At 40.1% G+C, this 25,689-nt stretch overlaps 2 protein-coding genes across 5 annotated transcripts; one reads left to right on the top strand and one right to left on the bottom strand.

The window, feature by feature from the left end:
- Window positions 1-512: 512 nt before the first annotated feature.
- On the top strand, window positions 513-13,073 carry si:dkey-262k9.2. 4 transcript variants are annotated; one of them, XM_040029506.1, is made up of 8 exons: window positions 513-641; window positions 6,511-6,574; window positions 7,005-7,049; window positions 7,935-7,964; window positions 8,621-8,686; window positions 8,825-8,893; window positions 9,107-9,152; window positions 10,373-13,073. In XM_040029506.1, exons 2-8 carry the CDS (start codon window positions 6,520-6,522, stop codon window positions 10,416-10,418), a joined length of 357 nt encoding a protein of 118 aa, XP_039885440.1. In that variant the 5' UTR covers window positions 513-641; window positions 6,511-6,519; the 3' UTR covers window positions 10,419-13,073. The 4 variants fall into 4 exon arrangements, with proteins under 4 accessions (XP_039885440.1, XP_039885443.1, XP_039885442.1 ...); XM_040029509.1 differs by having other exon boundaries at window positions 514-641; window positions 8,624-8,686; XM_040029508.1 differs by lacking the exon at window positions 513-641 and adding an exon at window positions 650-1,904.
- Window positions 13,074-14,793: 1,720 nt separating this feature from the next.
- fxyd5 (FXYD domain containing ion transport regulator 5) lies at window positions 14,794-21,305 on the bottom strand. The gene is made up of 10 exons (XM_040029505.1): window positions 21,012-21,305; window positions 19,568-19,613; window positions 18,352-18,432; window positions 18,134-18,262; window positions 18,004-18,051; window positions 17,571-17,615; window positions 17,095-17,130; window positions 16,936-17,010; window positions 16,793-16,838; window positions 14,794-15,245 (listed from the first exon to the last, which is right to left on the bottom strand). Exons 1-10 carry the CDS (start codon window positions 21,066-21,068, stop codon window positions 15,221-15,223), a joined length of 588 nt encoding a protein of 195 aa, XP_039885439.1. The 5' UTR covers window positions 21,069-21,305; the 3' UTR covers window positions 14,794-15,220.
- Between the last annotated feature and the right edge of the window lie 4,384 nt (window positions 21,306-25,689).

The raw sequence follows: 25,689 nt of genomic DNA, 5'->3' as shown, positions 1-25,689 counted from the left end.
ACGAAGTAAGCTGTTGTTGCAATCAGTCCAGATACAAAATGCTAACAGGGCTGTGACAGGCCACGGAGAAATGTCACACTGGGAATGTGGTAGAAGTCATTGTTGGTCATTCCCTTTGGCAATGGCAGGCTGCAGGGTCATTATGAGGGGAGAAGAATGAACAGAAAACTCACTACCAATAGCTACTGGCTTCTGACAGGCCTGCAGAGGAGAACATAAAATTGAATTACACTTTAGATTCAATAATAAACATTTGAATATGCTCCTGCGTCCCAGCTGCAGGAAACATGCACATGGAGGAAACAATAACACGATTAAGAAACAAAGATGAACTACCCTGACAGCAGCAGATGATTTTATGAGCACAAACAACACACTGGCGCTAATGTGATCACTGTACTCCTATTCACTTGGAGCACCGAGCAAGTTTCACAATCTGCATAGCAAGTCAAGTTGTAGAACAGATAAGATAAGTGGTGTCAAATTTCCACAAGCTCAGCAGCCAATGACGAAGTTTGTTGGCTGACTACACCTGTATTAATGTGCACACACTCTGGCAGTTTCCATGATAACAAGGATCTTGGAGAGCGAGCAACAACATACCAGCAGAGTATCGAAACAACTGAACAACTCATTTAAATGTAAGTTCACCTCGCAGCCAATATTCTACCTGAGTTTTGCTTACTGAAATTGCACATTTGTTCCCTACATGTTAGCTCCCTGCATACTTTTGTACTGTATGCCTTTTTATTGCAAATAGCTGGGAAACGTAATGAAACTCAAATTGTTGCTATTATTATTTTTTTTAGCATTATTATGGTAAGAAATGCAAACTGCTTATCGGTGTGGTGGCTCTGTTTTTAAAGTACAAGTCAAGCGTATAAAACAAAGCGTTCTCATCGGGACACCAGTTAATACGACTTCCGTTTCTTTTCTTTTTTAAATATTACTTTTTTTTTTTTTTTTTTTAATTTCTGAGGGAACTGGTCATTCAAATCTAGACAAATGACTCAAGGGAGGCAACAGAAGTGTAAGCAAAACAGCTACTGCAAGCTAAACCTTAAGTAAACGAAGCACTAGCCTGCTAAAAATAAAAACAACAGGCAGACTGTAACTTTTCGCACAAGCGACCTTTGAATGATTGTTAAGTACAGCCGAGCACTATCAAACCAGGTGGCGCCAACTGGTGCAAAAGTATAAAGTGAATTTAAACACATTGAGATATTAGCGATTTTCCTTTAAAAAACAAAACAATAAAGCTTATGCAACATACAACTGGACGAGGAAAAGCTTAGATTCAGGCTGAGCTAACACACCTGTGCTTGGTGCAGTGGCGCGCGCGAGGCTGTCAATCAGCCGCGCGCGTGTGGTCGTAATCAGTGGCTGAATAACTCCAGCCAACTACCTGTCGGATCATAAGTGCTGTAAGTGTTTTGTTTTCGCTCCCCTCCCGTTGCAGCTTTTAGTTTCAGTTTAAACAAAACCATCATTACCAAACCGGGGGCAAGTTCTTCTTTGCCACATTACGTTTAACCCCCACTCGTTTTCAGGAAACTCACTTCTTGACAGCTCTGAGGAACAAGAACAAGAGAGGCGAAGGTGCTTTCCGCCAACTAAAACTCCAAGTGTTCAGCTAGTAGTTTAGCTCTAAATGAGTTGACAGTGAATCCCCCTTGTAGGTCAGGGAGACTGAGAGAGAAAAGAAGAAGCTTGCCGTGATCGTGGCCTACACAGCAGAAAAGGGTTTCCTGTTACACACTCGGCCCCCGCGATTTACTCATCTGATCGGTAGACGTCTGCCGTGAGTCCGTCACTTTAAGGGATACACAAGGATATTATTACAAGAACCCCTCCATATTCCACAGTCGGAGTGTGTGTTTTGAAATGGTCTGTCTCTCGCATTGGTAGGTCACTGGATTTTTAAACGTTTCACAAGGTGCGATTTTTAGTATTCAAATACTACAGGAAATCAGCCAGCTTCACAGTCTTATTATCTTTGCTAAGTTCGTGTAGATTGTTGTATACCTGTCATTTTAATTATTATTATTTCTTTTGTTTTTATTTTTTTAGATGTTGATTGAGACATACTTGACTCTTAACAGTAGCTGATCACGCAGTGAGTCAGCATCAGTACTGTAATTTTATCATCAGTTCAAATCAGCAGGCTTCTTCCATAAAGAAACAGGTGCTTTTCAAAAAAAAAGAAAGTTTGATTTCTTTTTTCCTTTCTTGGGACACCTCAGCACCCCTTACCTCACTTTCTCTGTGTGCTGCTTTCATACCAGTGCGAGTGAATCTATTTTTTTGTCTTAAAAATTAATCTGCAAACAAATAACAGTGTCTTTTCCCCACTGTTCTTAATCAGGTTGCTTGCAGGGCTTGTCAGAGGTAGAGCACAGGTATCAAATCTTGATCTTGCAGAAAGTTTTTGCTCACAAAAAAAAGAAGACTGTAAGAGAGAGATTTTGTGTTGCTTGTTTCCTGACAATGCATTTCAGATAGGTTGGATTTTGAAAACCCTCGATGTGACCAGGATAGGTCTTGTGATAGTGTTAACAAAACAGAACAACAGCTTTATCTCCATCAGATAAAAGTAAAGCTGAAGAGTATGTGCCCGGTGTACTGTTTGTCCTTATTCAGGTTGTTGATGCCCTGGTCAGAGCAAAGGTTAAAATGCACCTGCATTTTTTTTTTTTTTTTTTTTTTTTTAAACATTTTTTTTGTGCAGCTGTGGAATTATACCTGCTCATTCCACTGGGTGCTAACCGGTTTTATGTTTTTGCGCACAAACACAGGCAGAAAGGGAGGCCAAATACAGGATATGAGTCTCTAAGACGGCGGAGCCCCACAGCCAGTCACACACTCATATCCTCTTAGTTGTTTTACTCTTAGCTGTACGACCTGATGCTCAAGAAGTCACCCACAGTCTAACACTGTATTGGAAATAGCTGTGTAGTTGTCATACTTGTTGTCTGCCCGTAGTGGATTTCTCACTGGTATGCACGGAACCGACTGAGTTATTGTGAGTTTTGCTTTATTTGATTCTTTTTCTTTTATCATTACTTTCATTGTCACTTTGTTTGTGGTCCAGTGGGACTGCAGTATGCTATAGAAGGGAGGGGGGAGGAAAAAAGGAACTGCATCAACTTCACTTAGATAAACAGCTGCTGCACCGTTGGCAGAGCTGAGTAAACATTTCAATAAAAATATTTTCAGTCTTCGCCGAACCAGAATAAGCATCCACTTTTGGGAAAATAAATGGGGAAGAATAACGAGCAATCTCAGTGTCTTTCCTCTTCCACGCACGCTCTCATATACCAAGTTGGTTTAAGCTATGACACATTATCAGAATGATGGTAAAGTTTGTTTTTTTTTTTCCTTTTTCGTTGCAGTTGTGTCCTATCGTTCAGTTTTTCTTGTATTTGGTTTCCTGTTAACACTTTTACATGGAAGAAATTCTGATATTTTTGCCCATTTTGATTGTTATCGTTCGTATCAGAGCCTTGTCAGGGTGCACAGTGGAGCGAGCAGAGGGCTGTTATCTGTGTGAGCAGATAAGAGATGGTCGCCACTGCAGTTAAGTTTATGTACTTGCACTAAACTTCTGTTTGTGCATCTGTTTCGCTGTTACAGATGAAATTGGATGGGTTGGAAGGAGTCAAAAACATTTGTTCCAAATTAACTCTGGTAAACAAGATTTTTGGTGCTCTTAGGTCTGCTAATGTGGCTAGACAGGTATGATGTTCAGGGTTAATCCTGTCAAACTGCATTAGGGGAACTAAAACAAAACCAAGACATATTCCCCCTGCAGCATCAGCAGCACAGTGTATATGCCTGTCATGCAGCACCGCACTGTACTTTGATGATTTGTTGATTTCTTCATTTATTGTCTACGATCTTTGCGCCTGTAGCCAGACGGCAGCTGGCATATGCACTTTACAAGCTATCCCCTGGTTATTATATGTGGCAAATTGGGTGTGGTGTAAAAGAGCAAATTCAGTTGTAATTCAGATATGCAAGAATATATTACCCAATTTGAAAAAAGGAGGGGAAAATGGGGTAAATATTATTCAGGAGCTGTTTTGATAGAGAAGCAGTGGACTGGGATGATAAATATTTCCAAATTGGATCAGCTTATTATTTTGCCCAGTGCGACTCTGAAAAGCAAATTGGATACACAGAAGGGGATTGTATTTGCAGCTTTTTAGGTTGGCTGCGTTTGGAGATTTTCTTCAGCTGTTTAAGAGGCCTGCACACAGCACACTCCCGCTCAAATCAGTTTTATGATTAACATCTCTTTTCCAATATAATCAGCCCAAATACTTCATGATGCTGCCCTACATTATAGATATTTGTCTCGCATGAGAGTCTACAGTTTTCGACTGGCATAACAGTATTTATAGATGAGATTATACATGGCAGAATTAAGTGTTGGGTAGATCTCTCATTAATCTGTCCAAAACCGTATTGCATAAAGAAGTGATGTCTGCTAATCCCGTTTCTTATTGCCCCTGCATCTTATTCACTTTCATTCACCATATTTGGAATTGGTGCTACTAATCAGAGATCATCGTGGACTACTTCCTTAAATTGTGCTAGTGTAGGATATAGTAAGTGACTAAGTGCTGGGGTAGGCGCCCCTTAGTGTTTCATAATCTACACCTTCACAATGCAGGTCACCTCAGTTCTTCCCTCACAGCTAAGGAAATAAGCACACAATGGGGAAGGCTAACAATGAAGGGGCGCCTACTGTGTAACATGTGACACAAAGGTCAGTGGGAGAACTGCAGTGTTTCTGTGTACAGTATTAAACGCTGCATGAATGACTATTGGTTCCTGACCGCATGCCAATTTTTGAGTGACTGAACCGCGCCATGAAGGCTACATCCGGGACACTGAGTGGGAGAAAGGTCATTCTCATGGTTTTTCCACTTAAAAATATCTGCATCCACTTTGTGTTGGACACAGCTGGGGCTTTGTTTGGCACGTCAAGAACACCTGCGTTTCACATCTACATGGTTTTAAAAGGGAATAGAGATGGCGTTTGTTTTTGGGCCCTCTGCCATGAGGAAGTTCCGACATGGATGTTTTTTTTTTCTCCTCCTCAAAAATAACAACGTACCATACAAAAAAAACAAGAACACCATCATGGAAAATGTATTTGTCACTCGGTGTCAATGACCAGATTAAGGTAGAAGGAAATGAAATTAAACTGAGCTCATATTTGTTTCCCCCTCCAATTAGGATGACAATAGTAACTTAATGCTTGGCAGGATGCACTAAATAAATAAGAAATACATTTATTAGTTTTGTCACGAGTTTGAAAATGTTGAGCAATGAAACAAACCAACAGAGGCCCAGGAGAGTGCAATCAAACAATGAGTTTATTAAAACACACGCAGCAAGTATGTAGTATCACATCAGCACACGTCTCCTGCTAAGAATACACTTGAAAATGATTTTCTAACATCAGGGTTCACGCCCCTTCTTGCGTCAATTACACATCAAATACATCGATTACAGTAAATGTTACACAGAAGTTCCTCTTTCTATAACACCTTCCATACATGGCAATAAATTTCAAGTCTATATGGTCTCTAAGGGCTTGTCCTTTTCTTAACTGGTCTTCTGCCATCTGTTACTAAGCAAACTGAAATGCAGTTAGAAGCTAAATGAATTTCGGGCCTTTGGCCTGGCAGGTTTCTGGATTATATGTGTGTTGTAAGCGTGTATGCTGTTTATCCTTCTATGCTCCAAGTCACCTACACAATAGATTGTGAAGACATAGCGCTTCACAAAGCTTAAAACCGTCTTTAATAGACTGAGCATCAACACTGAATGAGCACAAACATGCAATGTGTATAAAATAATTATAGCTGCATCTGTAATAAAAAGGTTAAAGTGGTGGCAATAGCTTTAATAAACATCTTCAATGCAATATCAAGGCTGTGGGATATATTATTAATGCAATGTTGTATTGTAGCAGTAAAATAATTTTCTGTATCTCCACAGTTTCCTTTTTGTTTTGTCAGTGAACCTCTTCCTGGACACCTTTCTTGCTCAATCTTGTTTTCTTGCCTTGGTCCAAAGGCTTTGCATGAGGGTTGGAAAATGTTGAATAGGCACTTGTTGCTAGCTGAGTGTGTCAGAATCGTTAGAACGTTGGGTTTTTTTTTTTTTTGTTTTTTTTTTTTTTTCTTCCTTCTGTTGGGTATCATGAGGGGGGAACGCCTGTTGACACCACCCATCTAGGATTACAATCTAGTTATGCACGCATGCCTTTAAAACTTGTTAAAGTAGCGCAAGAACTGCCTGCCTCAAAATTTGTAGTTTTCCACTGACTAGCAGCACTCAGAATGCCAGGCAAGACCCCAGTAATAGACAGCGCTTCAGCTTTCAATCTCACTCAGTCTCTAAACCAAAAAACACCAACATTTCACACATATCAGTGACTGAATATTAATAGCAGATATTTTTAACTTCGTGTCTTTTTTTTCTTTTCCCCTGCAGCATTTGAAGATGATGCGATTGCTGTGTCTATGTCTGCTGCTACTTCTGCCAGCTTCTGCTGCTGGTAAGTTCTCATATCTTTGACTCTTTCAGGTGATAAGCATCTAATCAGGGTCTATGCATCCCTGTGCCAGCTCCTGTTTTCCTCAACTACCTGCATATGTGTATGTGTCTGTGTCATCCTCAACAAGGTTAATGCGTGCAGTCACTGTTGATTTTCTTTCTTTTTTTTTTTCTGCCTATTGGACACACTTGAACAATAATAAGTAATAAAAACATGCATGAAGTTTATAGCAGCAAGCCCATGGCTGTGCTTTCTTTGATATGGAAGATGTCATAAATGAACAGGAGACTGTGACGTACATGAAGTACAAATATCCAGTTAAACCGACTGAGTCTTCATCTGCGTGCTACACGCTGAATGCCTCCTTTGATATCACCAATAACTGTTTTGAATAATAAAATGTTTGAAAATGTGTATCTCACTGTTTCAGCTCTGCAAGCATTTAACTCTTCAGAACTTGAAGGATCAGCTGATGGTATGTAAGCCATATTTTGTCCAGTAGTACTTTTACTGCATCGCCTATGGAACAAATTGTTTTTTGCAGCCTGTCACTTTAGGAATCAGTCTGACACATTAATTCATTTTACTTAGAATTAAGCGCTCGGATCAGCAGGCCGACCACACCCATGCATGACGGTGAATGGCCTATTAATGTGTTTTGAGAAGAATTACTAGGCTTAAATATTCTGAAGTCATTTAGCTGCTTCAACGTGTTTTTCATGTGCTGTCGTTGTCGCCTAAGTGTTGATCCTTGTTTTGACTCCGGGTAAGCGTAGTCAGAGGGAACAAGTGATTTATTGATTTATTTATTTATTCATTCCCCCCTTGTAAAATAGAAATATGATATGAAATAGAATATCATTAAAAACATGATATAGCTGTATAAATCAGCCCCGTGTGTAATGGTGGGTTATAAATTTCCATATCTATCTCCACTCCTGGTAATTGTTGTATGGTGGCTACCACTTAAAGCTCTTCTTCCTCATTTAGAGTTTTATTATTTGCTCACAGTTGAAGTTGTTTTTAAGGCCGTGTTGTTCTTTTTTGCAGTCTTATTGTTTAGTGTTCTCATAAGGTTTAGCTTCCCTGTGTACAATATTGATTCTTGTTTATAGTTTTCATTTTTTCCTCTTGGCCTCAAACTGATTTTATATTCCCACCCCTTATCACCACCACAACCACGATCAATAGTGTTGCTAAAAGATTCAAAGTGTTGTCTGTATCCTCACTGTTGTACAATTTAAGAACTCTTACACTGTTAATATAAGAAGGCGGTCATAGTGAGAACCTGCATTTCTGCACTGACTGAACAGACGTCTCATTTGTCCCCCCCCTTTTTTTCCCCCCCCCCCCCCCGCAGACCCAGATGACGAGGATTATGTGGAACATGGTGAGTTTGTTGCCCTACTCTGTGTAGTCTCTATTTCATACACATGCACTATACTGACAGCTGCACAGAAACCGGTATATGAAGGTTATGGCCTCTGTTATTGTCACTAAGTCTGTATAGTATATAGGTTGTTCTACTCCACTAAGCTGTGGCCCCAGTTGGCTTTTAGCTCCCCTCAACCATTACGGCCTGAATAGAATCAATTAGCTCTGTAGAGGGGGCCCTGTGGATTGTGCTGAAAGGCCAATGAACACGTCAACATCTCCGTCATCCTGTCGGTCAGCTAATCAACACTGGCATTCTCATTCTCTCACCATCCGCTTTTCCGTCACTCCTCATCTTCACTTTGATAGACATTTGATAGACTTACAGATCTGTTTACAACGGCCTGCCTGCCAAGTGGAGAAGCAGCATTTCTGAAAATGGCTACAATTCTTTTTGAAGCCCCAAGTACTCTTTTCCTCTCCTTGTAGACACGCGTACATAGGCTTAAATCTTTTGTTCATTTCCTTTAAAGTGCATTTAAATTTCTCAAGCAGCACACGAGTCAAAATGTGCAGATAAATTAGGGAAATTTCATTTGTGAAGGAAAGTGTGTGTGTGTTTGTGTGTGCGCGCATGTGGACATTTTGACATTTCTCTTTGTAACTTTCCAAAAGCTTCAACCAATCTGAATCTAAATGCTGGGCCAGGCAAAACCACTGGTGTGGAGGGCAACAGTGGTAAGAAGTATCTGAATTGTAATTATTTATATATAGTAATGTATGAAAATGATTTTAAATGTCAACATTTGCAAGTGATTCATAATGTCAACGTGCTGATTCCTTTTTTTTTTTTTTTTTTTTTTTTTTGTCTTTCAGATGAGGGCTACATGATTATAATAGTTATAGCGGGGGTGGTGTTGGCTCTTTCGGTCGCAGCAGTTGTCAGTAAGTACTCTACGTTTCCTTGAAATAAAGCCTTTTGCATTTCCACAGGTGACAAATATATTCCTTTAAAGCCCTCCAGTGCTTGGCTGGAGTCAGCATGGTTTCTGTGTGCTTTGTGAAGCTTTTAATTCTTAAACAAATGTGAACTTTTCTCTTGTGGAGCGTTGACCTTATTTGTTTTCTTTCTTTTTTTTTTTCTTCGTTTACTTGCAGCCATATTGATAGTGAAGCGCAAGATGCAGCAGCAGCAGGAGCAGGGGTAAGAATTAGACCATTTTCTGACTATTTTCTTTGCATCTTTTATGTACTTCAGTGCTCAAGAAAAACGCTGTATGCATATTCTCCTTATGTCCGTTGTGCATACTGTGGCAGCGTTTTTAAAAATTCATGTTTTTCTTTACGCTAAGTCGGCCTTCGAGTAACAAAACCAGTCGGATGGGTAACAGCCTTTCTGGCTCCCTTGCCGATTTGTCCCATTTAATCCAACTCGTCAGCTTGAAAACTAGAGAAAAAACAAAATTGTAAGCTGCATCCACCCATTTGAGCCTGTCTGGACTTGCACAGCAATTAGTAACACAGTCTGAGTCCTACGCCACCACCAGGGAACACACCACACCTTACCTTTTTAGCAATCAAACAATAACCTTAAGGCAGGGCCCCTGGGTCTATATGACCGAATGGGACAGGACTTAACCTGTTCAAAAGCTTACCTCATGAGCTGAGGCCTAAGTAGACACCTCTAGTCAGAAATAACGCAATGGGGTAAACATGAGACTGACTCAATGACAACAGTTGGCCAACGGCAATCAGACAGCAGAACAGCCTAAACCAGTTAAACTGAGAGACTCTCTCTGTTGTTTTGGTTTTTTTTTTTTTTTTGGTTTTTTTTTTTTGTTTTTTTTGTCCTCCTCTGTTGGAGAACATTTTGCAGTGTAATCAATTTCTTTTGTCCTGGAGGTGTTATGTAATGTGATGTGCAGGTTGGGTCAGAGGGGTCATGGAGGTCAAATCAGGCTTCAAAGATCTTTAAAGCAGCAGCGAACAGCTGTCGCAGAGCGGATCCCCAAGTCGATGTGCAAGGGTTAAATTCCTCTGCAGGATTACTGGCTGCCTCCTGGGGCTGCAGTCAGCTCTGGCAGTGTTTGGTGCTGACTGATCGCTCTGTTGAAAAGAGGCTTAATCACACAGCAACCTCTAGCTTGTTGGATCAACAGTGCCTTGCCAGGTTTATAAGTCCCACCTGGGGATGAGCTGTGTTCTGAGGTGATGCAGTCACTGTGCACCTGTCAAAGCCCTGTAGCACTCAGCAGACATGCCGTTTCCTGAGCTCCGCCACACAGAGACGCTTCTTGTGCATCTCCAGACGTTTTCTAAAAATACCTTTAAAGGTGAAATTTTGCTTTTAACCTGCTTCACCTCACCCCCTCCTGTGGTCTCTTCTCTCTCTCTCTCTCGCTCTCTTACTCTGTCTCTCCTCAGGATCTACTCTGTGCCAATAGAACAGGACCACAAAGGGTCCGTCTAGTTCCTGGTCTACAGCTACAAGCCCTATAACACACAGGCAAGAGAGGTCGATGCATCAGGAAATGTTATCTCCTACTCTTTGACTCAGGACAGCTAGACTTCTTGGAACAACAGCCTGCTTCTGAATGTTCAATTCATTCCTCCCTCCCACATAACCTCCTATACATGTGTAGCATATGCAGTATGTTTTTTGTTTGTTTGTTTTTTGTATACTTTTGTGTTTGTCCCAGTCATTTGTTCTGTACATACACATAATTTAGCCTGGGACTTTTGGAACGCAGTCAAACCTTCTAATTGGATTCTATTTGAGGAATCCAAATCAAAGCCAGTGAATGTGGCTTAAAGCTCCCTTTTGTTGAAAGGGATAATTTAGCACAGTCAGAACTCCCTGATTTTTTTTTTTTTTTTTTTTTTTTTTTTTTTTTTTCCTCCCCTTTAATTCCTGAGACAAGAAATTATTCCCAACGACTATGCAGTGTAACTCTGAGAGACCCGTCTATGTGAAATGGTCGTTGAGTGAGACAAACCACACTAATCCAGCCTAAGCCGGCCTCACGTTCATTCCTATTCACTTGTGTCACATTTTCTCTTCCTGGCCCATTAGGAATGACAGGAGGCAACAAAATAGGAAGATAAAAACCCGTTCACTGTCTTCTTAACTTCCAGTTACAAGAGGAGAGGGGGGGAAAACCCCTGAAACAAGTGGAAATGGCTAGTGCTAAAACCTTCCTGCACTGCCACAAATTAATCAACCACCATGAATGATGATGTTTTCCAATCCCCTCTTCTTGAAAGGCTTTCACTTTAGATTGTAAATAGCTCTCTGAATGCTGTGGAGAGTTAGATTAATGCCTCCCACACTGTTACAGAGAACCTCGTTATGAAGGAGGGAAGGATAAAATCTCAAGAATTAAATAAAGTAGGATGATTGGGGAAAATGCCAACAATGCCTTTGTTTCATTCATACAGAACACACAGTTTTCTCTGGTTTTATGCAAATCAACCTTTTCGTGCTGTGTGCAGGAACCCTTTCTATCCAAGAATCTAAGGTGCCGGCTCCCCTGGTTGTTTGTCGGCAAAAGGGAATCTGTTTTCCTTGTCAGCTTTCTGTCTGTGCCATCAGAAGGAGCACTGATAATGGAATTAATAACACTGGGAATGACTATATAGAGTTAAATAGTGGATTTGCCGAAGCAGCGTCTCACTTTTCTCTTCCACTAAATCTTGCAATATGTCTTGCCACTGGGGAGCGGGCCTGGCTGCCATCCAGACCCGAGAGCAACCCCCCCCCCCCCCCAAAAAAAAAACAAAAACAAAAAACAACAACTATGCAATCAGGTCCTTATCAAGGATGTGCACTCCCTATTGGTGTGTGTGCTGAAGTGCTTTCGTTAAAAAAAAAACAACAAAAAAAAAAACCATGCTTCCCACTCGATGTAACCCAGATGTGATTATTGTTTGTGCGTGTTTTGTTTTTGTTTTTTTACTGTGCCCTGCGCTATTGTTATGTCTTGAAAGTGTAGCATTCCCCTGTAAGCCTTCAATATCTGTCAGCATTTCAAAAAGAGGACAATTTGAGGGGAAAAAAATTGCGAAACATTTCACTCTTCTCTGTCTGTCAGTCTGTCCCTTAGTATTTACTGATTCTCACTTTGTAGGACAAGCATAGCACATTTCCAAAACCGATGTAGCAATGTAGAAAGCAATCGGACTCATGCGGAAACCCAAAGAGTTATTCAGCACCAGCACGCCTTTAACCAAATTCTACTCAGGCTTTACGAGACTGAGCAGCTAACTGTTGTGACTCTATTTGTGTAAAGCAAATGTTGCTGTGGAGCTTTTTTTTTTTTTTTTTTTTTTTTTTTTTTTTTTCCCCTCCTATTTCAGTGATGTAAATGGAAAGGGTTATGCTAATATCTGTGTTTTTTTTCTTTTTTTTTTTTTTTTTTTAAACTACTGATATATTTATCTTTGTAGGCTAAAAGCACTGCGAAACTGTGCACTTAAATCTTGCTTTCTGATACACAGTATAATCCATGTATTTACAAATGTACACAGCAATGCACTTGCATTGTGTCTGTTTGGAGAAAGATTTTATTATGATTCTGGGTGGGGCCCACTGATAGTGGGAGTTTGTAAAATGTATATATGTTTTTTTTATTTTATTTAGTTTCATACAAAACTACATTACAGGTCCTTCTCAAAAAATTATGATTTTGTGATAAAGTTCATTATTTTCTGTAATGTACTGATAAACATTAGACTTTCATATATTTTACATTCATTACACACAACTGAAGTAGTTCAAGCCTTTCATTGTTTTAATATTGATGATTTTGGCATACAGCTCATGAAAACCCCAAATTCCTATCTCAAAAAATGAGCATATCATGAAAAGGTTCTCTAAACGAGCTATTAACCTAATCATCTGAATCAACGAATTAACTCTAAACACCTGCAAAAGATTCCTGAGCCTTTTAAAAACTCGCAGCCTGGTTCATTACTCAAAACCGCAATCATGGGTAAGACTGCCGACCTGACTGCTGTCCAGAAGGCCATCATTGACGCCCTCAAGCAAGAGGGTAAGACACAGAAAGAAGTTTCTGAACGAATAGGCTGTTCCCAGAGTGCTGTATCAAGGCACCTCAGTGGGAAGTCTGTGGGAAGGGAAAAAGTGTGGCAGAAAACGCTGCACAATGAGAAGAGGTGACCGGACCCTGAGGAAGATTGTGGAGAAGGACCGATTCCAGACCTTGGGGGACCTGCAGAAGCAGTGGACTGAGTCTGGAGTAGAAACATCCAGAGCAACCGTGTACAGGCGTGTGCAGGAAATGGGCTACAGGTGCCGCATTCCCCAGGTCAAGCCACTTTTGAACCAGAAACAGCGGCAGAAGCGCCTGACCTGGGCTACAGAGAAGCAGCACTGGACTGTTGCTCAGTGGTACTTTTTTTGGATGAAAGCAACTTTTGCATGTCATTCGGAAATCAAGGTGCCAGAGTCTGGAGGAAGACTGGGGAGAGGGAAACGCCAAAATGCCTGAAGTCCAGTGTCAAGTACCCACAGTCAGTGATGGTCTGGGGTGCCATGTCAGCTGCTGGTGTTGGTCCACTGTGTTTTATCAAGGGCAGGGTCAATGCAGCTAGCTATCAGGAGATTTTGGAGCACTTCATGCTTCCATCTGCTGACAAGCTTTATGGAGATGAAGATTTCATTTTTCAGCACGACCTGGCACCTGCTCACAGTGCCAAAACCACTGGTAAATGGTTTACTGACCATGGTATTACTGTGCTCAATTGGCCTGCCAACTCTCCTGACCTGAACCCCATAGAGAATCTGTGGGATATTGTGAAGAGAAAGTTGAGAGACACAAGACCCAACACTCTGGATGAGCTTAAGGCCGCTTTCGAAGCATCCTTAGCCTCCATAACACCTCAGCAGTGCCACAGGCTGATTGCCTCCATGCCACGCCGCATTGAAGCAGTCATTTCTGCAAAAGGATTCCCGACCAAGTATTGAGTGCATAACTGAACATAATTATTTGAAGGTTGACTTTTTTTTTTTGTATCAAAAACACTTTTCTTTTATTGGTCGCATGAAATATGCTAATTTTCTGAGATAGGAATTTTGGGTTTTCATGAGCTGTATGCCAAAATCATCATCATTAAAACAATAAAAGGCTTGAACTACTTCAGTTGTGTGTAATGAATCTAAAATATATGAAAGTCTGTTTATCAGTACATTACAGAAAATATTGCACTTTATCACAATATGCAAATTTTTTGAGAAGGACCTGTATGTTTTAAGAAGTTTCTCATGTTTTTATGCACTTTTCTCTTAAGGTAAACTCATGTTTATTTTGTGCCAACAATCACACCTGATTCTCAGTATGTAATTAAGTAATTATTCACAATATATGTACATGTGTGATAGCTCACAGGAAAACTGTAGGTGACAGAATATTATGAATTGGATCTGTTTGCACAGCTGCAGTCACCTTGATTTTCTTCTGCTGGTGATTACAACATACTACTGTATATTGTGTATCTATGCTGCGCTCTGGATTGTGTTTGTTTTTTAATAAATGTGTTATGAAATCTGCATGCCTTCTCCCAGTTTCTTGTTTGCATAATTTTGATGCCATATGGATACAGAGATAATGTGCCAATGGATGTTGTTTAATCTAGGGCTTTACTCACTTACAAGCATAGAGCCACTAAGAGGCTTAGCCACTCTTACTAAACATCCTTTTTCGTTAAGATTCAAAGTGTAAAGCGAGTGTGGGAGCTATGATGAAGTGAGCTAACTTTTATTTTTATATCCTCACAGAACAGTGAAAAGGGCTGTGCGAGATTGTCAAATATGAGATGATGCGGGGTTATTCCTCATAACCTTTAATAATAAATCCGAGCTGTGAGACACTGCCCGTGGCTATGGCATTAGTTACAAGATGCAAAGGTCATTAGAAACCGGCCTGCTTCATGGCTGAAGGTTTGATTAAAATGGGATTCATCTATTCATTATTGTCCCGGATAAATAATCACTTAACTTTTTAAAGGAATTTTTCTTGCCAACTATTGAAATAGTTGACCATGATGAACCGGATGATGGTTCCACTTTTTTAACTTGTCAGCACGAGTCATGATTTCCATGTTTATTTATTGTTTTTCTATGACAGTTACTAAGCAGTGTGTCAGTCCACATTCACGCACACACAGACTGTCAGGTGTTTTTCTATTGATGGATTCCTGGTTGTTTTCTTGCAGCTGTTTTCTTTGGTTACTGAATTCATACGTGCTCTCTCCTTATCCTTGGGCTACCCGGTATGACCTGGACAAAAAAAAAAGAAGGGGGGGGGGAGGAGGAAGGCATTACTCTTAAAGAATCAAACAGTATTTCAGCAATCAATGATATTCATCAAACCTAAATATGAGGAAAAAAAACAAGATCTGTTGCAGTTCTGCCCTACAAACAGCTTAATGATAATCCCTTTGATCTATTAATCATCAAAGAGATTTCAGTCAGCATTCTGTTGAGCTATTATGACTGAAGTGACTCATTGCTATATATCAACAAGTAGCCTCTGATATTAACTATTTAAATCATCCAAATGCAGTTTCCCAACAGCACAAGGAGAGATGCTCCTCATGCACAATGGGCCCATATAGAGTCAGGTGACTTCCAAGGGTTTGGCTCAGGAAAAGAAGAAAAATAAAGTACACATTTAATGCTTCCAAAAGAATCAAGATGCTAAGTACCAACCAGGTGCTGCTAGTCAAGTATACTTGCGTAACTGATCAGCCAGTATTAGAACTTCTATAAAAACTGAAGTTTTGGAAGTTTGCTGGAGCATTCACACAATGCCAAGGAGGAAAGACATCAGCATTGATCTTAGGGAAGCAATTGTTGCTACCCATCAATCTGGGAAAGCCATTTCCAAACAATTTGTCCATCACTCTGTGGCGATAAAGATTATTCACAAGTGGAAAACATTTTGGACAGCTGCCAATCTTCTCAGCAGTGGATATACAAGCAAATTCCCCACAAGGTCAGATTGTGCAGTGCTTACAGAAACTGCAAAAACCCCAAAAGCTCACCTCAAACAATACAGGCCTCTGTTAGCATGCTATATGTTACAGTACCATTAGAAAAAAACTAAACAAATATGTCCTTTTTGAAAGGGTTGCTTGGAGAAAACCTCTTCTAGCATAGCTTAAATTTGTAAAGCTGCATTTGAATAAACCACAAGACTTTTGGAACAACTTCCTTTAGACAGAGAAGACTAAATAAAATCGAGATGTAATGCACAACATCATGTTCATCGCAAACATCCAATACCAAATGTCAAACACTGTAGTGGAGTGGTGATGATTTGAGCTTGTTCTGCAGACAAAGGACCTTGGAATTTCCTTTGTCTGCAGAACTGACTCAGTGACTGAGTCTACTATGAATTCCCCTGTAAACCAAAATATTCTAGACATCTGTGAGGTCATCTGTCTGATAACTAACACTGATGAAACTGAGCCGTGCAACAGGACAATGATCCCAAACACAGCTCTGGATTTACAACAGCATGGCTGAAAAAGAAAAGCGTCAAAGTCGAGCAGCAAACAAGTAATTCAAGTTATTACTGCTAAAGGTGGTTATACAAGCTATTGAATTCACACACTGCTTCTGCAGGTTGTATTTAAATTATTTTAGAACCTGGCAAGGACCAGATTATTTTTTTTATTATTACATCCTGAAATGAAAAACTTTAGACTTTGGAAGGTGCACTTTCTTTTTTTCACATCAGCGTATAGCCAGACATTTTTTGATGTTTAACTGTATACGAATTTTGTACTGATAAAACAAAAGTTACAAATGTAATTACTTACTTTGTTGACCTCTTGTGGCATTTGGGCAGTCGATTGAACTTTCCACCTACAGTCCAAACATAAGCAAAAGAGTAAAGAAGTTGGTAGACTATTACAAGAAATTGCAAAGCACAAAAATAGCTTTCAGATTTTCAGATACTTACAGGTAATGACCAATATGCCAAAGACGAACAGCACTGCTGCAATGACCAGTCCAGCATAACTCAGGGACTTATAATCTAAGTATATAAAAAACAAATTAAATAACCACAGAAAACGAGTAACAACACACAATCAAACACAATCAAAGAGAAGCTTCTTACCATAGGTGAAATCTTTGTCCCACTCTGACTTCCACTCTATATGGAGTAAAAGAAGAAGAAAAAAAGTATTGACTTAAGGTTGACTGTTGAACAGAGGAAATATCTATAGGAACAAAAAAAGAGGCTCAGTGGGGAACAGCTGTCAGAGATGGCATGAGAGATCTACTGGCTCTGCTGACATGCTGTTGATGGCGTATCAAAAACCTATCTATGGTAAGCCGGCACAGCATGAGGACACAAATATCTTATCTCTTCTTGCATAAGGTACAATCAAACATTAATCTGTTAGCAAGAGAGGAAGTGAGGTGCTCTGTTCTATCACTACGCTGTGGGTTTGTTTGGAAGACGGGGAATTGTGATACTGTCACAGTCTGCCATGAGATAACAATAGAACCACGATGCCTGTGGCATTTAGGGTAACTAAGGAATAGGGGAAATTTTTCCATTACTCCAGACAACTTTAGTGTTCCTTTTACCGATGGTTTTCTCGGGTGCAGGAGGGTTGGTTTTCACTGCAGATGCTGGAAAAAAAGGGGAAAAAATTACTACATTGTACTTTTTTTTTCATCTCTACTGAATATGTAATAATTTACAAGTTAAAACTTTTTTATTTTGGGGACATATTGACTCCATAGCTTACAGTTACCTCTCATCAAACTCCAGATTCAGTCTTATGTTTAACTAATTAAATTTCTAAATGTTTCAGTAGAATGAGTCTCAAAGGAAATGTATGCTTTTCAGAATGTAGCATTTTCTCTACCTCAAGTGCTCTCTCTCGCTCTATTTTTGTCAGTGTCTGGTGATGATACAGTTTGCTAGCGTGGTCTACTAGCTAAACTTAATGGCTCTACTGACTCTTGATGTTTGAACATACATAGGTTAGGCAAGGCAGAGGGTAAAGACTCATACCTGAAGTTGATGTGAGCTTTGGTTGACTTGTTGCTTTTGTACTTGAAGCTAAAGAGGATGAATATGTACGATGAGAAAAATAGCATGCAGAAGTGAAATAATGGGGTTAGACACACACAAGACAAACTACCTGCTGAAGTCTCTATTCGTGATGTGGTAACACTGAGGGAGACGTTTGCTTGCTGGTTTGTGGGTTTTTCAGGTATAGTTTCCAGGGAGCTGTTAATATCTCTAGTTGTTCTCTTTTCCACTGCTTCTCCTTTTACACACAGAAAGAAACTGAATTAGATGGACAGACAGACAGACAGACAGATAGATAGATAGATAGATAGATAGATAGATAGATACCAGGGTTTATTGTAAATGTCGATTCAGCCTGCTTTGCATCTGTGGGTGCAGTTGCAGGTGCAGGAGTTTGGGCCCTTGACACTGTGGGGGGAAAAAAGATCACATGTGAAAAACTAAAGAAAAGTAGAAGCAAACTTTTCATTGAAGGTTCCTATACTGTCCGCTTTACATCAAGAACAAAGCACAGCGTTGTTAATGCCCGTGATTTTCTCAATGTGGCCAGACTTCAGAATGTGTCTGGCCAGGCACAGTAGCGAGGCCTGCAGATGCACTGAGTATGTCACAGTAATAGTCTTGTGAGTGGGCCTGTGAGGCAACCTCTGAGTGCAACAGAGCTGGATTGTTGTGCAAGACCACAGGACAGAGAGGCTGTTGTCTGTTTACTCACTCAGCACCTTCCAAATAGTGCCGAAGCTCCACAAAACCTCTACTTTCTTGGGCCAGTGCTGCCAGCACTACACAAATAAAGCCATACGAGGGAAAATATACTGAGATAGAAATGATTAACAGCTCACTCTACTTTTTAAAATTTTACCAATCCTTTTAAAATTTGTCACCTTCATGAATGGGATGTGTTGCTTAGATGTAACTGTTAACAAGCTAATCCCCAAGTTGCAGGCTATTTTTTTTCCTAATCTTTAAACAGATAAAAAATAAGACAAGAAAAATAGTTTTGTTTTGTTAATGCAACACCCCCCATAAGCTTCACATGCTTTGCTCCACTGCTTACTCCTTTACTTTAAGGGGAACCCTAAAAAGTAATGAAGCAGACATAGTTCTTTATTACCACCACTGAACAGAATAAGCTGTACTAAAGGTTAGAAGCCACACAGTGTTTTTAGCTCCATCCCATCACAGTTTTGTGGTTCAATGACGGAACCATATTGTTGCACTGGCAACCATGTCATGATTGTAGGTGCAAGACAATAAAACTCATTATAATTGACTGATTTTTTTTTAGATATTTTCTTTGGCATTTTTTTCTCTTAGAACTTTCTAAAGTTCCCCTGGCTGGTTCTTGGTCCCATGTGACACTGCAATCAAAAAAATCCTGCAAATACGCCAATGTGCATCCTAACATAGGCTTACTGCACAGATACCCTGCTAAAGCTAATCAAGGTGATTAGGTTGTAATGAAATCTACAGTCTCTTTCAACCCCCAAAAAGTTCACACTTGACTTCAGTGAGCCAAGTCTTCAGATTTTCTGGCACTCACCTCTTAACATCATAAACAGGAAAATGCTCAAGTAAACCAAAGTCATCTGAAAGAAATAAAAACAAAACATGTTTTCATGAGATGCTGTGAAACAGTGATGCAGAGAATGCAGCTCTCAACTACTGTCTGAACAAACTGTTGTGCAGTTTTCACACAATCAGTGGTTACAGGATTGAAATGACCTCTACGATCTACTGTAGAAAGTAACTGAGTGCGCCTCAGATAACTCAGATGGCCCTTTTGAAAACGACTGGTGACACGTTGACTACATCCTCTGGTGCATGTGTTATAGAATATTCAAGCACATCCATACCGCATGCAGACAAATGGCTGATCATTAGCACTGAGAAAAACGCTACTGATTTGTACTGTGTCTCTGCAGTCATGTAATGATCTTACAGTTGTTAGCCCTGGGAATGAAAGGCTCCGGGTAGACGATTGAGGCAATACAGTATTCACTCTCCAACATATTGTGCACCGCTCAGTTACCAGTCAGGAAGCTGTAATCAGTCGGGTTCGTGCCACATGGCAGCTTCCTCTTCCTCCTATAGCACGCGGCAACATCACCCACACGCCTCATTCAGCATAGCAGAAAACAAATTCTTACTTTGAATGTCAGACTTTATAAGACACTTTTTTTTTGTCAAATGTGAGTGATCGAGGCCACATATTATAGATGCAGTCCTCCCACGTATGCCTGTGCTAAACTTTGTAGCTGTATAGATCTAACTTCATCATATTTTGTTAGCTGTCACCAATTAAAAAATGGCATTGGAGCATATGTCAAAACGACTCTTTTCATGATAATAGAAATCCTTGTACCGGCGAGCCGCAACCTCCACATCAGTGGAAAACGTTGGCTATTTCTTCCTCCCCCTCAATATTTTGCCCACGGCTTAAACAAAAACAAAACAAACAAAAAAAAAAAAAACAGAAGTAGGAAATAAAAGTGTATTGTGATGTATAATTTCATAGCAACACCTGCCAACAATGAGCAACAGAAGCAGGCAGGGAGGCTAAAGGAAGTCTGTGCCAGGGACTTAGCTTGAATCCACTCCCAGTGAAAAAAGAAAAAAAAAATTAATCATGATCTTTGACCTATCCGGTGGCAGCTCATCCTCCGGGCTGGGAACAGTGTGACAGGTGAGCATTTGTGGCCGTCATGAGCTCTGACAGCTCAGATTAGCAGGTCATGCCAATCTTCATTTCACTCCAGAGCATATGTCAAGATGAGGCCTGTATCCCCTGGGCTGTACAGACGTCTTCCCCTTCCCCTAGCCTGACCCGCCTGCCTGTTTGTCACATCTTGCACTCTCACTCACTCTCCATCTGTCTGTTCATCCATTTGTCTGTCATCCTCCATCAATCTCTTTTCACTTGGGTTAGACCAAAACACCCTTCAGCCCTGGGATATTCAGTCTTTCATCCAGGCTATTATGCTTACCTTTGTATCCATCCTGCGAGGTGCCCGAGTCCAGAGATGTATCCGCAGCTTCATCATCCACAGCGCTCTCCTCTGTGTGTCACTTGTGTGCAAGGCTAGTGGAGAAACGGCTAACCAACCACACCCATGTGATCACCCACTACTTCCTCACCCATTTGTCTGAATTCATTTTCAGACTTTCAGTCTCTCTCTCTCTCTCGCTCTGTCTCTCTCTCTCTCTTTCTTAGTCTCTTCCTCTGTGTTCTTTGGCTTCCAGTTTTCAGTTTGTACTTCTGCTTCATCAAAGCACCGTATGCCTTCTCTTCCTACTGTATCTATCCGGGCTAGTTAACCGTCTTGCTTCACATTTATTTCCTGTTTTCTCTCCATCTCTCATCTGACGCTGGCTTGCAAAAACAAAGAAATGTGACCTTGTATTAAGGGATTGCAGGCATGTTTACATTCACTTAAAAATGCATTGCAAGCTGTATTAATTATCAGTCCCTGAACGCAATGAGATTGCAACAAAATAAAAGCCAGAGGCCGGCAATGTGTATTATTCACTTTGAATTTTAACCCTATATTTTAAAGCATATAGAAAAGCTGTCCTGTGTACAGTTTCTTTATGTTTTGTAAGAGTTATTTATACAAAGCATTTTAAAGACTTATTACCACACTGATTATAATCAAAGTTCATACTCATACCCCAGAACATATCACTACAGAAAGCCGCTTCCTTCATATTTATTGTGATGTACTGAAGTTTTAAGGAATTGGAATTGCAAGACTCTTGAATTACTGCTTTTTGTCTGTCGTGCTTTATTGCTTCAAGGCTGAAGAAATGAAGGTTGTGATTGTGACCTAAGAGCTTTACCAAACTGAGAAGCACAAACCTACACTGTTACAGCAGACAAAGCCTGCAATTCAAGAAGACTTGCAGAGGAGAGTCTTTGTGCAGAGTGCTGGTGATGCATTTTGAACAGCTTTTCACATTTTAATGTGAAATGTTTTTTTTTTTTTTTTTTTTTTAAGAAGTGTTAATATTTACACTAATCAACCACTGACAGGTGAATCATTACAGTGCTCTTGAAACTGATGTGAGCAAGGAAAAATGGGCCAACTTGATGGCTAGATGAGTCAGAGCTCCTCCAAAACTGGGGTGCTCCCAGGATGCAGCAGTTAGGCTCGCTGATGATGGATTAATGGCTGGCAGATCAGAAGAGCCTAATTGCAGAAAACCTGAATGCCATTTAAGAATACAAAATGCACTGCAGCATGGTGAATATAGGGCTGGGCAGAGATGATGTAAAATGCTCAAGAATGTTCAAGTGAGTGTTACAACTGGACCCTGGAACAACAGAAGATGACACAGTCTGGTTATCCGCTTTTTCGTTGCTTAAACCTTACATACAGCTGACATTTTCACGCCTTCAAAGTATGACTCAAACCAAGAACTCACTCACAATTGTCTTTTGCGGTTTCTAACCTGATGACATGCACACATTGCTCAAGATTTGTCCGCCATACTAAACACGCTCAAATGGAAAACGTGTATTTCATAACTACGTCACTCCTTCCTGACTCTTGCTGGGTGAAACTGATTGCTGCATCAAAAACATAGTAATTCGTAATTGCTTTGGTTGCTAGCAGATTTTCACAGTTGTAGTTGTTCATGTTTGTTCACAAACACTAACTGCTAGCCAAGCAGTAGTCTGTGCTTTGGAACCAGTGGTAGAAAGCCTTGCATGCGGGACTTTCCCACACTCACTGAAATGGCAGCACAGATGCTATCTATAATCTTATGACCCCACCCCCTCCCTAATCCCATCCCCACCCAACCCTCCTTTTGATATACATTTTCATACGAGTTAATTTAATCTCAATTAGATTAGATTAAATTTCACTTAGTAGAGTAAATTGACCCCCGTATGACTCCTCCTCTTTTTGTGCACCACACATCATCGCTCCTGTGCTGTTTTACTCTTTCAAGATTCTCCCATGATCCTTCAAAGACCAGCAGGTGCCTGTGTCTGCGGGAACCTGGGCAGGTGTGGTAGGAATACAGACAGCTCTCGTGACAATGTCAAGTTCCCCCTTGAACTCTGTCACCACTGTCCCAGAAAAAATTACACACAGGCATGTAAGGCAGATACAGCTTCTCTATTTTGTAATTCCCTAAAAGCACCAATTTCATTTTATTTGACCCACACTGGTGGATCTGAAACCCTCAAATTTGACTCTGTGCAGCCTCAGACTTTAATAGCACCCAAAGAAAATGTTTTAAATATTTTCATCTTTGTGTGTTTGTGTGTCAAATTTCATGATAAAAGAATGACATTTAGGACATTTTTGTTGCTGTCAAATGTCAAAACTGTTCAAATTTGACCAGAAGAGTGTTCAAAGGTTAACTTGGGAATAAATGGAAGCCGAGTACATGATGAGAATTCACTGGTCATTTAAACCTTCTGTCTACTACTAAGAAGGCCCACCCTTAGCCATCATAGAGGCACAGACTCAAAATGAATACATAAATAAATAAAAAATCCAGGAAGCATGTCACGTGGTATCAGCCACTGAGAAAGCAACAAATTCTGTTTAATGCACTGGACTTGATTTTCCCACAGGTAATCCATCTGTGTCTGATCTAAAGAGCAAATAAACACCTTGAAGTGCCTGTCAGGCATTCAGGGACAGTTTGTAAAACTGGCAAGCCCTGTTATTCTGCTGAAAGAGGCTACTGGGGAAGTAGCCTTGAAGAGGTTTACTGTATTCATTTGCTAAAGTCTACAATGAGACAATATTTTTTGTTTAAACATGACAACATAGCAGGCTCTGTCAAATGGATACTGTATTCTGGGATTTCAGGATGTGAAAATGTAAAATAGTATAAAGTTCCTAAAACATTTCATATCAGACTCTGACACTGAAATAATAATAATGCTTATCATTGTCTTTATTTATCCCAGAAGACTTCCACACAAATAAGACATAGACCTAGATTTTAAGGGAAACTGAAATGTTACCATCAGCTAAATGCAGATCACACGGATCACATGCAGATCTCAAGAGATTAGCTATAACGGTGCAGTAATTTAAGAATAATAACACACACAAAAAAGATTGAATAATAAAAACACCCAACTGAACTAGTTCTACTGTACTGTATATACATTACAGGTAGCAGGGTTTTGGTTCCCACCTTGTAAACATTAACAATTCATTGTCTTTCTACCTGCTAATATTATTCCATTATCTAATATTCTGTTTAGTTAGTTGTAGTCTATCATTCACATGTTGGGGCAAATTACATCCTTCTTCCCAACAACAGGAGAGCAGGGCCACAAAGCGAGTCATGATAGCTGCCAGTGAAATCATGTTCTAATTTGTTAAACCTGTGGTTGCTTTGATTTGATTTCTTGATTTGATTTCTGAATAATGAGAGCATTGACAGAGTTTGCAGAAATTACTGTTAAATTTGAGTTTGCTCCCAGCTGGCAGCACAACTAGGTAAAGCAATAAAGAGGAATTATTAAATCTTACCTTTTTCCCCTCCCCAAACACTTACCTGAGAGTGGTAAGGAAGATGTTAAACCAAACCAATGAGGTAATTAGTCGCTTAATCCCCCCCCCCCCTTTTGACTTAATTGTGCTCTCATACAGCCTGCCTTTTTGAGCTCTCTTGAGAATCCTCTGAAAACAACACATCACAAATGTTCACGAGGCCAATGAGGAAAAATAGAAGCTGACATACAATATTGAGCCGTCAAGCCTTCATTTTAGCAGATTACTGTTCCTGCCTGAGCTAAAACGATACATTATGAACAGGCTTTGGCACAAAACTGCAGTCAGACAGGAAGTGAACAACTGTTCAGTAATGAGACAAACAGTTCATGATGGAGAATAGCATGCGTGACTAAGGAATCATAGTAAAACATTTAGTTTTATCTCCTGGCACACACGTCCCGCTGAGGAGACAGAAATATGTGGGTTTGACAAAATTTTGGATTGTACCAGCCTCATATAAGTCAATATTTCTGCTGAAATAATAATTTGCACTTGGTAGTAAGAGCAGACCACATGATGTTAATAAAAAAAGATAGCAAGTTACCATATTTACCATATTCTTTCTAACCATGATTTTTGGACTGTAGCAGAGAGTTATGTGACGCTGATGTGATGAAACGTACTTGGAGGGGAAAGAGGAAGCTGGAAGGGTGTGTGCATAACGGATTTGTATAGAGATGTGAGAAAACCCAGTCACTATTTGTGCATATTGGGTGGAATCTAAAAAATCTATTGAAACTTTGAAGAGCTTCTGTTCTCCTCACAGCTTACATGCACTACTATAAATAAAGAGTACCCTGTAACTGCACTGCAGGAAAAGCAACTCATGTAGCCAAGCTGTTGTCAGGCCAACATGCCAATATGAGTACATTAAGCTGATGAGTGATTAGTTCCGAAAGCACTTTCAGGAAGATAGACACACAAGTTATTAAACGTCTTCTTAAAATAGTGCTACTAGTATTACTCTTCATATAACTCTTTAATATAAAGCTATCTGTATGTTATTTCTTTGAGCCAGCAGAATGGCTCAGTTGATAATAATAGCACTTAATTGGCCAAGCACTGTGAATGGGTCAAAAAGCATTACTCGATACTATGAAAGGCATCTGGAAAACGTAGCTTCGGCTGTACTTTG

Source organism: Simochromis diagramma, unplaced genomic scaffold (genome assembly GCF_900408965.1).
Source record: "Simochromis diagramma unplaced genomic scaffold, fSimDia1.1 OVJJ01000361.1, whole genome shotgun sequence".
Taxonomy (NCBI): domain Eukaryota; kingdom Metazoa; phylum Chordata; class Actinopteri; order Cichliformes; family Cichlidae; genus Simochromis; species Simochromis diagramma.
The sequence above is the reverse complement of the archived record's forward strand: the minus strand, read 5'-3'. Positions and strand labels throughout refer to the sequence as shown.